General features: G+C 39.6%; 1 protein-coding gene and 1 long non-coding RNA gene across 7 annotated transcripts in view; one reads left to right on the forward strand and one right to left on the reverse strand.

Annotated features, from left to right (window-relative positions):
* LOC122892298 overlaps positions 1-18,268 on the forward strand; it is a 49,476-nt gene that overhangs the window by 28,483 nt on the left and 2,725 nt on the right. Inside the window, exons 2-4 of one of the 2 annotated variants that reach the window (XR_006381394.1) lie at positions 2,292-2,354; positions 4,484-4,543; positions 8,346-8,546. This is a non-coding gene — a long non-coding RNA (uncharacterized LOC122892298). Of the gene's footprint in view, positions 1-2,280; positions 2,355-4,483; positions 4,544-8,345; positions 8,547-18,268 lie in introns of those variants that run through there. The other variant, XR_006381395.1, reaches the window with a different exon arrangement.
* Positions 7,587-18,268, reverse strand: part of MPP7 (MAGUK p55 scaffold protein 7) — a 301,387-nt gene continuing 290,705 nt past the window's right edge. For all 5 annotated transcript variants that reach the window (XM_044228579.1, XM_044228577.1, XM_044228580.1 and 2 more), the window contains 4 exons: positions 11,533-11,626; positions 10,389-10,497; positions 8,690-8,833; positions 7,587-8,227 (listed from right to left, as the gene is read on the reverse strand). In XM_044228579.1, the coding sequence (XP_044084514.1) occupies positions 8,048-8,227; positions 8,690-8,833; positions 10,389-10,497; positions 11,533-11,626 (527 nt within the window). In that variant the 3' untranslated portion in view covers positions 7,587-8,047. The remainder of the gene's footprint in view (positions 8,228-8,689; positions 8,834-10,388; positions 10,498-11,532; positions 11,627-18,268) is intronic.

The raw sequence follows: 18,268 nt of genomic DNA on the forward strand, positions 1-18,268 counted from the left end.
TTTTGTGATTTATTTTTAGATTCCATAAAACTGAAATCACATGGTATTTGTCTTTGCCTGACTCATCTCACTTAGCATAATACCCTGTAGGTCCATCTGTGTTGTCACAGGTTACAAGATCTCATTCTTTTTTATGGTTGAGTAATATTCCAGTGTGTGTGTGTGTGTGTGTGTGTGTGTGTGTACACATACATTGTTATCCACTCATGTATTGATGGACACTTGAGTTGCCTCCCTATTTTGGCTGTTGTAAATAGTGCTGCAATAAACATAGGTGCATATATTTTTCTAAACTAGTGTTTTCATTTTCATTGAGTAAATGAAATGAAATTCCCAGCAGTGGAATTACTGGGACCATAATATTTGGACTATATGGCATTTCTATTTTTACATTTTGAGGTATCGCCTTACTGTTTTCCCACCACAGCTGCACTGATGTTTTAACATTCCCACCAACATCGCATAGGGCTCCTTTTCCCCACATCCTCACCAACACTTGTTCTTTCTTGTCTTCCTGATTCTGGCCGTTCTTACAGATGTAAGGTGGTATCTCATTGTGGTTTTGATTGGTATTTCTCTTAATGATTAGTGATGTTGAGCATCTTTTCAAGTGTCTGTTGGCCATCTGTATGTCTTTGGAAAAATGTATATGTAGGTCCTCTTTCCATTTTTAATTGGATTACTTGTATTTTTGGTGTTTAGTTGTATAAGTTATTCATATGTTTTGGATTTTTAAAGAAGATTTTATTTATTTGTCAGAGAGAGAGCACACGCAGGAAGAACAGCAGGCAAAGGGAGAAGCAGACCCCTAGCTAAGCAGGGAGCCCCATGTGGGACTCATACCCAGGACGCTGGGATCATGGCCTGAGCCAAAGGCAGACACCCAACCATCCGAGCCACCCAGGCATCCCTGTATTTTGAATATTAGCCCCTTATCAGATATATCATTTGCAAACATTTTTTTTCCCATTTAGTAGGTTGCCTTTTTGTTTTGTTGATGGTTTCTTTTGATATGCAAAACCCCCCCTTTTTTTTTTGGTGTAGTACCAATAATTTATTTTTGCTTTTGTTTCCTTTGCCTGAGGAGACCAATCTAGAAAAATGCTGTTAAAACTGAGGTCAAAGAAATTACTGCGTTTTCTTTTAGTTGTATGGTTTCCTCACATTTAGGTCTTTAATTTATTTTGAATTTATTTTTGTGTATGTTGTTAAGCGGTTCAGTTTCATCCTTTTGCATGGAGCTGTCCAGTTTTCCCAGCACCATTGGTTGAAGAGACTGTTTTGTTTTGTTTTTAAAGATTTTATTTATTCATTTCACAGAGATGACAAGTAGGTAGAGAGGCAGGCAGAGAGGGGCAGGGTGGAGGGAAGTAGTCTCCCCACTGAGCAGAGAGCCCAATGTGGGACTTGATCCCAAGGCCCTGGGATCACGACCTAAGCTGAAGGCAGAGGCTTTAAACCACTGAGCCACCCACGTGCCCCTGAAGAGACTGTTTTATCACCTTTGTATTTCATGCCTCTTTTGTTGTAGGTTAATGTGCCGTGTAAGTGTATTTCTGGGCTCTCTAGTTCTATAAAATCATTTTTTTCTACTTCTGTAAAAAAAATGCTTTGTTTTTTGATAGGGATTGCATTGAATCTGTAGTTTGCTTTGGACAGTGTGAACATTTTAACAATGTTAGTTCTTTCCAATTGTGCTATCTTCCATTTCTTTTGTAACTGTTTTATAGTTTTCCAACTACAGGTCTTTCACTCCTTGGTTAGGTTTATACCTAGATATTTTATTCTTTTTTGGTGCAACTGTCAGTGGAAATGTCTTAATCTCTCTTTCTGTTAGTTTGTTACTAGTGTTTAGAAACACAAACGATTTCTGAGTATTTTGTATCCTGCATCTTTATTGAATTTATCATTTCTAATAGTTTTTTGTAGAGTGTTTAGGTTTTTCTATGTATAGTATCACATCGTCTGCAAATAGTTTTACTTTCTTCCTTACCAATTTGGATGCCTTTTCTTTTTGCTGTGGCTAAGACTTCCAGTACTAAGTTGAGTAAAAGTGGTGAGAGTAAACATCCTTGTCCTGCTCCTGACCTTAGGGAAAAGTGCTTAGTTTTTCACCGTTGACTCTGATGATAGCTGCGGGTTTTTCATATAGATTTTATCCTTTTCAGTTATGTTCCCTCTAAACCCACTAAGAAGAAATTCAAGAGAGAGTTTTTAACAGGAATGGACTTTGAGTAGTATCAAATGCTTTTCTGCATCTGTTGAGATGATCATGTTTTTTGTTGTTCCAGGGTGTTTTCAAGTTCAATCACTGCGTCCCTCAAGGGCATGTGCTGCTGAGAAGACCGGCTCTGGTAAGTGAAAGCAGAGTGGGAGTGGCCTGAGTTACTCATGGATGCTGCTTTCCCAGTGAACAGCCTACCAGTGATGTAAACCAGCAGAACCTCTGTATTTTTTTCAGGGTGTGAGTTTAGGGTGTACAATGTGATTTAATACATGTATATATTGAGAGAGGATTACCACAATAAGGTTAGTATTTCCAACACCTCATATAATTACCTTCTTTTTGGTGTATGTGGTGATAAAGTCTACTCTTAACTATACTCTATAATGTACCTGAGAGTTGTTAACTATAGTCAGTATGTTGCACACTTGATCCCCAGAATTTATCTCATTTATAACTGGAAGTTTGGACCCTTGACCAGCATCTCCCCATTTCCCTTACCCTCCAGGCCCAGGTAACTACAATTTTTCGTTCTGAGTTTGCCTTTTTCAGACGAGATCGGGCACGTTCAGGGTGGTATGGCCATAGACCTGAGTTTGCCTTTTTCAGAATCCATATGTAAATGAGACCGTACAGTTATTGCCTTTCTCTTATTCCATTTAGTAGAAGACCCTCAGAGCCCATCCATGTTGTTGCAACAGGCAGAATTTCCTTCTTTTTCATAGTTGAATAATACTCGTGTGTGTGCATTTCCATTCTTCATCCATTCATCTGTTGATGGACACTTAAGTTGTTCCTTGTCTGGCCTATCATGAGTAATGTTGCAATGAACCAGAAAGTACAGACTTCATTTTCCTTCAGATATATACCTAGAAGTGGGCTTGCTGGATCATAATATAGTTGTCTTTTAATTTCTTGAGGCCTCCATACAGTTTTCTGTAGTGTTTACACCAATTTATATTCCCGCCAACAGGCCATGAGAACCCCGAGTGTGTATTCAGCAGTTAGTGGACGGAGGTCCCAGGATTGGTTCAAGAGTTAGATGCTATTATGGATTCAGGATCTTTTCTTTTTTCTATTCATTCTACAGACTGGCCTTTATAATTCTGGTTTAAGGTTGGCATTATGGCAGTCACGCTGGCAAATATCACCAAATAATTGGAGTAGTGCCAACAGAAGGACAGGGACAGGGGCATAAAGATCTTTTACCACATGCAGTTTAATCTTTGACAAAGTAAATCAGGGGAACAACCCTTAGTCACAGCTTCTCCAACAGACATCACGTGCCACTGGGCATCACGACCAACTCAGGTTAATCACCGCAAAGCACAGACTGTCCCCAATCACCACTAAGGACCGGGACTCGGGCGGCCTAAACCGAATTGCGTATCACACTGCGCAGATTTGCTGCTATAAACAGCCACTTTCTGTGGATTAACCAGTTCTTACAGGCTTAGGTACAGCAAGGTCTATCCAACTTCAAGCAGTAGTTTTGAGAAAATTATAAACTGTGCATGCATAAGAAGGGTAAACCTTCTCCAAGCGACCAAATCTCAGGTTTCCAGCTCTGGCTCAAGTGACAACAACATCGAAGCGCGCCGCAGTGAAAATGGTGCAGGCGCGGGGAGGCGGACCCCGGTTCGCGTCTGGATTCCAGTGCTCGTGAGCCTTGGTCTCCTCGGCCGTGTGCTGATGCCCCGCCCGTCCCTTTTCTCAATTGTACAAATCGAAGGTGTCTTTCACGTAAGGGAGCTGTGGGGATTCAATGAGATAGCGAATGGAAACCATACAGACGTCTGATGGTCAGGAAGTACAGTGGGGCAGCGGGGGTTGGCCCTGGTCGGAGCACGTGCGTACACAGCGGTTTCAAAAACATTCCCTGCCCTCCCGGAGCTTGAGGGTAAGGGGAGCAAGCATTTGTGAAGGAAGTGTGGTAGCAGAAGAAAGGGCATTAATGCAATTAAGGGACATTTCTCTTAAATCCATGTAAGTTACACTGCATACCAGTGGCTAAAAATAAAAATCTGTTCACTTCCCTATTGAGGATTACTTAATTAGGTCCTGATGTATCACTTGGAAGTAACGGATGCTTTTTACGTAATAGAACCATCCTAGGAATTATTAGGAGACTTCCAGTGAGTTTGCTAATGGAGAACCGTTTATACGGGTGATCATTTATAGAGCGATTTTGAAATTGTGTGCTAGGAGAATGATCACTGTAACACAGGAGCTCACAGTTACCGAATATTTCTGTCCCAGGGTTTTGTTCCAAGTTCTTTCCATGGATCAGCTCTTCTGGGCCCACACCCATCCCATGAGGTAAGCAGAATTATTATGTCATTTTCCTGCTCAGAGAGGTTAAAGGACTGTCTCAAGGCTGCAAAGCTGGTAATAGGCAAAACCAGAATTTGAACTCAGGAAGTGCGGCTCCAGATCCCAGGCTCCTGAGAGCTACCCTGTACAGTGTTTCAGCGGAAGCAGAGCTGGGGCTCCTTGGCTCAACTGTTGAAGAAGGGCCAGCGCTACTGAGCGCATGTACCTAAGCAGGAAGCCGTCTGTCCTCAGGTAAGCTAGATAAAAAAGCGGAGCTGTGCCTGACTGGAGTTCAGGAACAGGATGTGGAGAATGCTCTAGTTCCTGAGGGGGAACGATGGGCCCTGACTGTCCACCCCACTCTTATTTCTCCTGGGGTCCCATGGGGAAAGCCCAGCTATGGACCACCCTTAGGGTCTGGGCCAGGCTGGAGGTGGCTGTCACTTACTAACAGGCCGGAGAGGCAAGGGATGGTGACTAGGGGATGGACAGGTCCTGGAGGAGGAGCTGCAGAGAAGGATGCCCCTCCAGGAGCTCGGGGACCAGCAGGTACCCCGAGGCCTGGCTGTGTCCGCTGGAACAGAGGAATCCAGGGAGTGGGACCCTCGGGCAGAGAGAGGCCGTCTCTTTAAATGGCTGCACTGTGTGGGTAGGAGCAGGACTGGTGAAGTCCGTCTGTCCAACAACCTTGTTAAGACCAGTAACTTATTGATGGAAACAAATAAGTTGTTTAATTTTAAACATGGCAAATTCAAATAAACCATTTGGTAATCAGAGTAGAAAACAGAGTTTGTTCGACCACAAGAAACAATATCCTAAAGACCCAAGTGCAAGAACATTGTGCAAGTGCACATGTCCTCTGAAGGTACTTTATTAAGATCAAAGGTTTTCCATTACATTTATTTAGAAATCCTTAGCAGTCAAAAAGAAAATAAATAATAGAAATCTAGATCTTCAAGAAGTTTTTACTAACAGTTTTTGTAAATCTGTAAAGATTACAGGTTTGTCCATTTTAAATTATTACGATTCAGATACACTCAATCATTATAGAATACCAGGAATGTCAGCCTTACAGCTATTGAGAACGTCTGTATGAGTAAGTAAAACAATGGGAAAAAATACTTCAATTTCGCCTTATTCTTTTTGATGGACTCCAATGTGGTGATCATGGGAATGCAGAATTTTCTGATCTTGGATTTTAAATATATGGACTTAAAAACATAAACATTCCTCTTCTCTCAAATAGTGGCTGACACAGTCTTGGGAGCCGGCCGAACTAGTACAGTGAGGGGCACCGTGTGCGTCTCTCTGCTGAAGGAGGAGGGGGGTCTGGCTGCAGACGCAAGTCTCGGGCCTTCTGCAGTAGTTATCAGCAAGCCCCTGGCGCTGCCTTACTCGGTTTCTAGACTTCAAAATGGCCGTGTAAGCATCACTTGCAAAGCCATGTATGTACCTAGTATTTCCCAAATTGCTAAGGGGCATCTTTTCATTAAAAACAAACAAACAAAAAAACCTTGTTCAGTTCCAGTGTGAAAAGGGAGAGAGGTCTGGACACTTACATTTCGTAGTAACACCCCATCGCTACCAACAGCCACAAGGACTGTTTCCACCCCGTTCCGCTACCCTCTACCCTACCTGTAAAGAATGTGGACGCCGAAATTATTCAGACAATTGCCTAGATAACTAATTACACTTTCCCATTACTCTTTGTAGAGATTTTGATTTACAGGAGATTTTTAGCCAGCGTTCAAAGAGGAGTCTACTCTACCCAAACTCTGTGTAAGACTTGTATTTTCTTAGAGCAGCCCTCTAACTAAGAACGGCAGCCCTCTTCCCCACTCTTAAAAAACTAAATGGCTTGCTATTGGGTTTAAAAACTTAGAACTCACTGTTTGGATCATGTTAGGTAACCCTTAATCGGACTGTTTAGTGTGCGTGTGTATCAAGGCCATTGCAGTAGTTTTGTCTCTGTTTCTAATGTGAACTTTGACATGTCTGAAGGAAACCAAGCAGACAGCGCTACCAAATGCGTGGTGCGCATATAACACCTGTGGGTCGATCTGTGTATGAACAAAGGTCAAATATTTACATGGAATGTTGACCCTGACTTATAAAACTATTTTAAATTATGACATCTTTACATACAATTTATGAATAGCTCCACTTGAGAATTAAAAAAATATGCCTTTGAGAGATTTCATAAATATATAAAATTTCACTACATTCTATTTTTTCTTTAAACGTGACCTCTAAACTCTCTTTACAAATCAACAAAAAATATTTTCTGTTTGAAAGTCACAGATGCAATGATTTTTGATTGGCAGGGTCTTAGTGCATGCAAGAATGGCAAGACATGTTCTCTTATACAACTTACAGCCCTTTCTAGTATCTTGAGCTATGTGATTTATTTGCTGAAGTTCAGGAGCAACAGGCAAAAATGAGAACCCATCTTAATATTTATAATACAGAGTCTTTCTTATAATTCTTTAAAAATGGTAAGATTAAGATGACCAGTGTTAAGAATTATTTTGATGATGAAGAGGTAAGTTAACATTACACAAAAAGTTTTCTAAAATACATCTTAGTGCAATTTAAAATATATGATCAATTGCACATGTGAAAATTGATCACATTTTAACTGTATTGGTAACGTGTAAAAATACCGACTTTTGGAATAGGAATCACATTCTTATGATTTATTGGGTGGTGACTGCAGAAATCCTGTCTGATGATTTACAAATAAAAATGTCCCTTGTAATCATGACTTGCCCCAAGAGAACACCAACCTTACTTACAAAGACGAATTCCATTAAGGAAGGGCTTTTAGTGACAAATATAATCATTTTTAAAAGTCTTACCTTCCCTCATTAAATATTTGAGACACTGATCCATAGTCCTAAGAGGCCTTCTCAAGCTAGGACATGCAGGCCACTCACTAAGGCAAATGTGTCATAATTCCTTAAATACACTGACTATATTGTAGATATGTAAGAAAAAGGTTGCGCTTTTAGAATAGTAAGAGGATGCCTTACTGTCAGCCCAGGTGAGCCCAGTGAGCCCAGTGACCCATCCGAAGAACGGCAAAGCTGTCCTGTTTGCCTGGAGCTGCTCACGGCTGTGAAGGTCATACCTTCAGCTGTGAGCTTCCAGACTTGATGGAGGGACCACATCTGAGACCCAACGAAGCACAACTCCAGTATCAATTCCCTGGCTGTTTCTCCCAGAAAAGTCCAACCTCCTCTTGGAGGTACAGCTGTATGTTAAAGACAACCAAAAGGTTCAAAAGCTCTGCTCAAAAGATGGTACTATGCAAATTTTGATTCTGGATCTTCTACTCAAATACTGTGCTTGAAGTAAGGCTGGAGAAAGATACAAACAAAACCAACATTCAGTTTTAAAGCAAGACTGCACATCTACAGCAGTGACATAGACTAACAAACCCTGCCACCAGGACAGTAACTGATTTCATCATGCACTCTACGAAACGCTGACCGTGGGGGTTTCCCTTAGTTACGAATGTAACCAGCTCACTGGAACCCAGTGGGCCTCTGTCTCTAATTTGTCAAAAGTTGTTTTCAGCTCATTGAATGCCACTGTGAGGTCATCATTTACTATGATTTTGTCAAAAAGATGACCATACTGATTTTCCATTATCTGTGCAGATTTAATCATTTCCTGAAAGTCTTCTTCCTGCAAAAGGAAATATTAAAAAAATTTTTTGGTTAACCAGGCAATTCTATCACTTTACATGGATGCAGACATTTCCATAACTGGTTTATCAAATGCTATCCTGTGTTTTTTCTTTCAGCCACAAATGAAAATGACCCTCTTGACCTGCAGGTTCTTCGGACATCATAACTTCATAACTCAACTGCTCACGCAAAGTTCCCACCTATCGTGAATTTCAGGATTATCACTCACTCATCATTACAGGAATATTTCAGTCAACAGAATAGGAAGATCTAGTCATAGAAGCACAGAAAGGCATTACCATGCAATCACTCAAAAGGTACGTACCTAAATACAGTTCTGCTTTTATCGAGTTGTGGATCACACCATCTACTACACCATGTCTTCTGAAGGTAGTGGGACTCCCGCATGCGTAATTTCAAGCACCACTTACATTTTCTTAACGAGCCTCACTGTACTTACTGTGAAAGGCTTTGCAGCCCCTTGGTCATCTCTGCTTGAAATAATCTTTGCATTTTTTCTTGTCTCCCTCAAGCGCTCTATTGATGGAGGCTTTATAAATATCACATAGGGCTTAAATTCTAGGGTCCTTAAATGCTTCACTGTCTGCAAGGAAGAAAATAAGTTTTATTTCTTCATAATGTCATGAGTGAATTTTATAGTAAAACCAAAGTTTCTTTCAAAGAGAAAACTCCTTAAAATTAAGGCCAGTAGCTCTTTCAATATGTTATTCAATCAGTAGTTGCCAATTAAATGTCATAATTATATACCCCTGAAAAAATGCTGGAGAATGTAACTTGCCTTTTAAAATGTTTGGAAATATTTTGAAATCTATCATAATTCATACTGAACAGAAGCAGCTAAAAATACTGTAAAACTGATTTTTAAATCAAGTACTCAAAAGATGGTATGAGTTAAGTGTGTGTCTGCACAAGAAAATCTTCCAACCATCCCATCTAAGCCTCTTCCATACCTCACACAGGAGTCTGTCCTTCTGTCTTGTGTGCCATGCTATCCTTTGGAGTGTCCTAAAAGGGCAAGGCTTCTGCTTTCCAGGAAGCTTGTCAACATTCCCCATCAAAATATCTTATATTATTTATACTATGCTTCTGAGGACTCACCTACAGTTGAGGGGGAAATGGTAAAAGGGTGGGAGTTGAGGGATCCTCTTGACCTATGTGTCAGGGCTCCCCCTAGAATGTGCATACAAATCATAAACTCCCCTGAAAGGTTAGTGTGGGGGGTGAGGCCAGAGGAGCTGTATGTCCGGAGGGCTAGTGAGGCTCTGGGGACGGACAGCTGGACACACACCAAGGTAGCTGGACCCGACTAGAGCCAGGGTACCAGCAGAGAGATTGGGCACAAGTAGGAGTATCCGACACATCGCCGGTGCCTAAGGGAAGGGGTCAGCTGCCCTACTGATCCTTGGGAGGCTTTCACTCCAGACTCATCTTCCTGAAGAGGAGTGAAGGGCATCTCCAGGCCATCCTGGGTCTTGGAAGTTGTACACCCATCAGTGAGCCAGACTCTGTGGCCCCTGGGTGACAAGGACAAAGCTGTGGGTTGGGTCTCTGCTGGAGCAGATGTGGTTCAGCAAGAATTGAATGGCCTCGCCCACTGGCATCCTCGGTCCAAAGCGTTCATAAGCATTCCCGGCCCCCCAGCGAGGATTCAGCCGACAGCTGCAGGAGCGATCTCACTCAGCTCAGTTCCTGCGAAACGCCCCCCAGTGCTATGCAGGGGGTGTGCACTTGTAGGATATGTAGAGAATCAAAATACCCACTGTAAAAATTACAAACACTGATAATTGTACTTGACACTTAAGAATACATGATACACGTAGCAATGTATTTTTTGTTAATAAAAACTACACAGAAGAAATACCTAAGAGTCCTTGTACTTGGCAAACGCGGAACATAAACAAGAGTTACCAACAGATCTTGAGGCTTCCCCTACTTCTCTTCTCTAATATTATGGGTCTTCCCCCCCACCCCACCACCAGAGACGTCTCATATTACATTTAAAGGCTTTCGTCACTAGGAAAGCCACTGTTAGGCCAAGAGTGAGCAGCCTTCAGATTTACCCCCAGACCGAAAGGTTCCCATGAAGTGTGGCAGCTCACACGGGCCAGAGGGCACTGAATAGCTCATTGTTCACTTACGTGAGGCTGAACATCCAACAAACAAACTTTGTTTTTAGCGAGGACAGACCGCACGGAGTCTATACTTGTGCCGTAGTAGTTGTTTTTATATTCACCGTATTCAATAAACCTGTAGGAAATCAGATCTGCATCAGAGCCGTTCATAAATTAATTACAGATATAAGTGGAAAGACATAATTCAAATATATAAAAAGATTTTTGCTGACATGTAATTTTTTTTTTTACTGTGTTCAATAAAATAAGTAGGGCCAAGTCCTCCAGAATGTCAATTTTAAAAAATCTTGTATTTTACATTTTCAAATCAGTAACACTTGCTTGTATTACACTTAAGCAGAAAGAAAGTACTTCAGTCCAGCAGTACTCTGTTTTCCATCACCTCTTTTTCAGAACTAATGCAATGCAATAAAACAGTGAATAAGCCAAACAATAGAAACTACTGAAATTTCACTGCACGCTACAGAATAACCACACTCGGCTTTCCAGCAACAGGGGGAACTGCTGGTGGCTAATGGAAGCAGGGCAGCCGATTACGTGCTATAAAAACACAATCGCTGTGCCAAACGTGGAAAAAAGCATTTTGATGTTTCAATAAAATCCCCAAATCCTGCATTAAAACACACACTGCTCCCTGATACCCTGAAATATTCAGGCTGGAGCAAATGGGGGACCTGGGGAGGTGGGGCAGTTAGAGCTGGCCGGAGGACATGTATAAGCAAGGCAACTAACAGCATTTTAATTTGCTGAAGGGCCAGTGAGGGAGAGAGATGCGTGTAGCAGAGATGGTGGGACGAGTGATCTAGTACATCATTGTTAGTTTTTTTAAAGAAAATTCTATTCAAATTCTGTGTTAAGATTCAAGGAGTGGGGTGGAAAGAGGCCACAAGAACATATAAGCAACATTCCCTCATCCTTCAAAGTAACTCCTGCCCATTTAACTCATCAGAAACATAGCAGCTCTAGGTTATTAAAACATTACAGGTGAAGACTGGTAACACCTACTAACCAAATCCTCACCTCTTCATCTGTCTCAAATATTATAAAACTTAAAATTTATTTCAAACAGAAGGGAACCCTCAGTTGCCTAAAACCAGGTAAGAGAGGCCCAGGCTTAAAAACAACAGTCATACAAAAACCTTCCACGTACTTGTTATTTTGTACATCCGTCTCAAACAAATGCTTGGAAATGAAAATATATTCCACACCATCGCTCTCCTGGCTTCTTCTTGCTCTGGTTGTGTCTGCAATTTAATTAAAAAGAGTTAATGAAAGTTGACATCAGCCATCCTAAGGAAGATACTAAAAAAGAAATCATCATGTATTGAAGTATTTTTCAGGGCATCTGGGTGACTCAGTAGGTTGAGCATCTGCCTTCAGCTCAGGTCACGATCCCAGAGTCCCAGGATCTAGTCCCACACATCAGGCTCCCTGCTCAGCGGAGAGCCTGCTTCTCCCTCTGCCCCTCGCCCTGCTTGTGCTCGCTTATGCTCTCTCAAATATATAAAATCTTTAAAAAAATAAAAAGTAACGTATTTCTCATAAACCAGGTTTTAAAACTTAGAAAAGAGCAAATTAGCTAATAAAGTGTCATTCCGATTTTCTACCAATAGGAAAGTACAGCACTAATTTGAATATGTATTCAAAATTAAATAGCAGTGTGTCTGTGCTATTCATTATTTTGAAGGCACTCTACTATGTTAAATAAAAATGGTATTTTAACCCTTGAGGGAAAACTCCTGTCTTTTGCAAATAATATGCTTATTATCATATTTACTGATTGTTATTCACTAAGCAAGTCTAACGCCTATGAGGTTGTAAGGCAAACGCTGAAATTATTTTACTGTCTTCACACACAGCACATAGTGAGTATGTCATCAATGTTATGTTTTACTGACTGAATTCGAAAACCTCTATGTGCTATTCATTCCTTCACTGCAAAATTATAAACACCTCAGAATATTCCTGAACTTCCAGACGTGCAGTAATGTTGCTGTCTGCTACTAAGTTATAATGGAGCAGAAAATACAGGGTTAACTATAAAAACATAACCAAACCTCCGGAATTGCATGCTGATTGAGGAAGCACAAGTAGCCCACCTTTCCTGCAGATTATAGCTAAAAACTCTGGGCCCAGCCAACCTTGCAAAGAAATTAAGCAGGGAGACTGTGGAGAGGAATCAACCTGCAGGGGGCGGAGTTTTAACTTCTATTGCTTCTTAGCTTTGCCCGAGTGTGGGAACATTTACAGAGCATCATGGCGTTCTGTGTGACTACATTTCCAGGAGGAGCCCTTTTTTGGTGAAAAGAACCAAGAAAAAACAAAAAAGCCCTTACAAATTGAAGAGTATGGAGGTAATCCAGGAAGACTGGTGAAGGAGATATTCTAAAGCGGAAGGGAGCAATACCAGCTGAAGAATAATCCCTGAGCCATGCACTTGGCCGGTCAGACTCCAACTGACCCAGCAATGTTTTCAAATGCAAACTAAGATTAGAACAAGTCTCAGCCCAACCCGTGAATAAGAGCAGCACAGAACACCCCTAAACCAATGCAGACAAGGCTTAGAGAACTGAGCTGAGATTTGAACGATGCACAAGAGTATCAGACTCACCCCTGAGCCACATGTGACAGGGAAGACCCAAACTAGTGTAGCAAAGACTTAACAGAATTGAACTCCAATTGAAACACAACTCACAGGAAATGGGACAGAACTTATGTTGTAAACATAAAAGGGTGATTACTTGCTAAAACAAAAACATTCTCCAAAATGTTGACTCCCCTCCAACACATCCTGCTTTACTCATTTTCATAGTGCTCAGAGAGCTGTCTCTGGCCCAGAGTTGTAAGTGTAATCAGCAGTAAGGATGGGCTATATCCAGGTTTTCACTTGCCGGGTTTGCACTGAAACTTCTCAGGGTTTTTGTTTGTTTTTAAAGTTAATCCTATATTTTCTGCTCCACTGTAAGCAGGACCTAGAGTTGATAAAACGTTGCATTCATAACACCCCCCAATGCAACTTAAAAGAGCCAACAAATTTTGACTAATTCTCAAGGGGAAAATGGCAGACGGCAACTCTGAATGATCCAGAAGTTAGAACTACTGGACAAAGACTTTAAGGCAGCTATTTGTAATCGTGTTTTATAGGGTAAAGGAAAACACATCTGAAATGAATGAAAATATCAATTCTCAGAGAAATAGAAATATAAACAAGAACCAAATGGAAAGTTTAGAAAAGAAATATACAGTATCTAACAGAAACAAGTTACTAGATGGGTAAGTTGCTAGAATGGGGAGGACAGAGAAAAAAAGCTAATGAACTTGAAGGTAGATCAATGGAAATTATAAAATCTGAACAACAAAGAAAAAAAAAAGATTGAAAAGATATAAATGGAACCCGAGGGACCTGTGTAATGTGTAATCTGGATGCCAGAGAAGACAAAAAAGATTGAGGCAAAAAAAAAAAAAATAATAATGTCTTTCAAGTGTTTTAAATAACACTCTTCCAAATGTTTTTTTTTCCAAAAAAAAAAAAAAGTCACCAAATTGCTAAAATTTGGTGAAAGACGTACATTTCAGAAATTTCAGAAGCTCAACAAATCTCAAATAGATAAATTCAGAGAAAAACCATGCTAGACAGCAACAAAACCAGAGTACTAACAGCCAAAGATAAAAATATCTTGAAAGCATCTAGTAAAAACCAATACAGTACCTATAAGGAATAATGATTTCTGGGACTACAGATATATTGTAAATCATAAAAACAAGGACTCAGTGAAATAATATCTATACTTAAAGTAGTGAAAGATAAGAACTTCACCTAAAATATCCTTCAGGAGAAAAAGGCAAAACATCTTTCGAGAAGGAGAGAGACTAAGAGAATTCATCAGCATATCTGTTCTAAAAGAATATTCAAGGAAGTTTTTAGGCTAAAAGGAAATGTTAAGAAGGAAGTTTATATTTCAAGGAATGAAGAAAGAGTAACAGAAAAAATAGTTGAGTAGAAACAGAAGTCCATTTTTTCCCCTCTTACATTCCATATATATATGTATATATATATCTATGCATATATAATATAGACATACTGTATATATAGATGTATATATGTATATGTGTATGTATATATATAATATAGACATATTGTGTATATAAAATTATATAGACATGTTATATGTATTATATATTAGACATTATACATATATATGATATATAAAAGACATATAATAAACATATATATAAACTGATTTAGAAATTATAATATCTAGTAGAGTTTTCAGTATATGCAAATATAACCTTGTCAACTAGCACAAAAAGGACTAGGGAAAAAGACTCAAGATTGAAAGGTTTCTATATATTATGTGAAATGGCATGAAGTTAACTCTAGACTGTGACTGGTTAGACATTAAGCATGTTGTAATCCCTAGAGCAATCAGTAACAGGTAATGCAAAGACATATAAGCAGAGCCCCAACAGGTAAATTGAAATGGAACATTAATAAACATTCAAATAATAAAAAAAAAAGTAGAAAGAAATAAAAAGCAAAAAAAAAAAAAAAAAAAAAACCCCAAAACCCAGGATAAATAAAAACACAGTAGTAGCTTAAATTTAATCATTTCCACAATTCAATAAACGTTAACTGGTTTATATACTCAAATTAAAAGGCAGAGAGAACAGGTGAAAAAGCAAGACCCTACTACATGCTACCTAACACTGCATCCATCTATAAGCTTGTAAGAAAGACACATTAAATATAAAGACACAAATAAGCTGAAAGTGAACAGATGGAAGACAGTGTATGTACCACGTAAACAATAAGGATAAGGCAGAGTTGCCTGCGTGGCTCAGTGGGTTAAGAATCTGCCTTCAGCTCAGGTCATGGAATCAGGGTCCTGGGATCGAGCCCCGCATTAGGCTCTCTGCTCAGCAGAAAGCCTGCTTCCCCCCACCCCACTGCGTGCCTCTCTGCCTACTTGTGATCTCTTTCTCTGTCAAATAAATAAAATCTTAAAAAAAAAAAAAAAAACAAAAACGGCGCCTGGGTGGCTCAGTGGGTTAGGCCGCTGCCTTCGGCTCAGGTCATGATCTCGGGGTCCTGGGATCGAGTCCCGCATCGGGCTCTCTGCTCGGCAGGGAGCCTGCTTCCTTCTCTCTCTGCCTGCCTCTCTGCCTACTTGTGATCTCTCTCTGTCAAATAAATAAATAAATAAAATCTTAAAAAAAAAAAACAACAATAAGGATAAGGCAGCTAAAGTGGCTACTTCAATATCAGACAAAAGAGACTTCAAGAAAAAGTATGATCAGAGATAAAGAAGAATGTTTCATAATAATAGTCACTTATAACAATGATAAATTTGTACACACATAGTAACAAAACTTTAAAGTACATGAGGCAAAAATGGGCTTAAGTTAAATGGAGAAATGGACACGCTCACCATCAGAATAGATTTTACTGCCTCTCGATAACTGACAGAACTAGACAAAATATCGGTAAGACACGGGATCTAAACACCACCACTATTTAATACCTATCTAACACTGCATCAGTAACTGCAGAAACACATGATTTTCAAGCATAGATGATGCATTTGTCAAAAGGTCGACCATATGCTGGCCCGTAAAAAGTCCCAGTCAATGTAAAAGAATCCAACTCATATGGAGTAAATTCTCTAATCAAAAAATAACAAAAAATCCATAATAAGATATCTAGGAAAACCTCAAATATTAAATAACACACTTCCAAATAATTATGAATCAAAAATGGAACAATAAAAGTGAGCAAATACTGGGAAGTACACGACAAGGAAAATACAACCTATTAAAGTTACAGGATAGAGAAAGATAGTGCATAGCAGGAAACTTATGTCCTTACGTACTTCTATTAGAAAAGAAGACCTAAAATAAGTGAATAAAAGTTAATCTTCAAAATTGCTAGAGGGGGGCCTGGGTGGCTCAGTGGGTTAAGCCTCTGCCTTCAGCTCAGGTCATGATCTCTGTCAAATAAATGAATAATATCTTTTAAAAAGTTGCTAGAAAGAAAAGATCAAAGTAAACTCAAGCCAAGGAGAAGTGAATAAGAACAGAAATTAACAAAATAGAAAAAAATTAAGAAAAATGACAAAAATTTAAAATCTAATTACAGTGATTAAGAAAAAGAGAACACAAATCACCAATATAAATAATGAAATAGGAGTTATTACCAGAGATCCTAGCAACAATAAAAAGGATTAGAGGATATTATGCATACTTTATGCAACATATTTGCCAACTTAGTTGACCTGGATAAATTTCTTGAAAAGTATGAAGAATCAAAATTAAAACAAGAGGAGACAATATCTGAACATCCCTGTATCTACTAAATAAATCCATTATATAAAGATTTTATTTATTTGAGAGAGCACACACAAGCAGGGGGAGGGCCTAAGAAAGAAGTGAACTTCCTGCTGATTGGATAGCCTAATGTGGGGTTTGATCCCCGGATCACGACCTGAGCCAAGGTAGATGCCTGACTGAGCCACCCAGGCGCCCCTGAATAAATCTGTTTTTCCAAACCTTCCCCAAAAGACTCCAGGCCTGGATGGCTGACGAAGTCTGTCCACCATAAAGAATGAAATAACACAAATCCTACAGCAACATATTTTTGCATCAAGAGGAACTGCTGCTTAATTCATTTTATATTAGTATAACCCTAACAGCAAAATCTAACAAAGACATTAGAAAACATTACAGACCAATCTCCATCATAAATTTAGGTGCAAAAACCCTTAACAAAAATATTAGCAAGTCAATTTTGACAATGTATTTTTTAGGGGCACCTGGGTGGCTCAGTGGGTTAAAGCTTCTGCCTTTGGCTCAGGTCATGATCCCAGGGTCCTGGGATTGAGCCCCACATCGGGCTCTCTGCTCAGCAGAGAGCCTGCTCCCCCCACCCTGCCTCTCTGCCTACTTGTGACCTCTCTCTCTGTCAAATAAATAAAAAATATCTTTTAAAAAATTTTATTTTATAAAAAGATACAAGATCACAACCAAGTAGAGTTTATCTCCTGAATAAAAGGTAGGCCAAACATTTGAAAATCAACGGAATTCACCATGTTAACAGAAGGAAGGGCAATACATCATCATTTCAGTGTATCCAGAAAGAGCATTAGAAAAAGTTTCAACACCAATGCATGACAAAAAGTCTCCGCAAACGAGGAACTGCAGAGAATGCTTTCAAACAAATAACGGGGCATCACTGATTCAACGCCATACCTAATGGTAAAAGATGGGAGTTGTTCTCCCTTGAGATCAGGAACAAGGCAAGTCTGCTAAACAACACACACAAAAAAAAATAACCTGAAATGGATCAAGACCTAAATGTAAAATGTAAACTATAAAACTTCTAGAAAAAGCAGAATGTCTTTGTGACCCTGAGATAAAGGATTGTTAGAGCACCAAAAGCACAAAACATGAAATGACAGACTTTGTCAAAATTAAAAGCTTTTGGTTTTGAAAAACACGATTAGAAAAACAAAAGGGTGGGATGCCTGGGTAGCTCAGTTGGTAAAACAGCCAACTCTTGACTTTGGCCCAGGTCATATCTCAGGATCCATGCCAGGTGCAGAGCCTGCTTAAGAGTTTCTCTCCCTCTGCTCCTGCCCTGCCTTGTATGCACACTCTTTGAAAAAGGAAAAAGAAAAAGGCAGTCCACAGACTGTCTTTTCGTTGTTTTGTTTTTAAAACAAATCGAAGATTTGTGGCAAGTCTAGCAGTGCCATTTTTCCAACAGCATTTGCTCATTTGTGTCTCTGTGTCACATTTTGGTAATTCTCACCATATTTCCAACTTTTCATTATTATATTTGTTACGGCGACCTGTGATCAGTGATCTTTGATGTTACTCTCATAGTTGTT

The sequence above is a fragment of the Neovison vison genome, chromosome 12, assembly GCF_020171115.1.
Source record: "Neovison vison isolate M4711 chromosome 12, ASM_NN_V1, whole genome shotgun sequence".
NCBI classification, from domain to species: Eukaryota; Metazoa; Chordata; class Mammalia; order Carnivora; family Mustelidae; genus Neogale; species Neogale vison.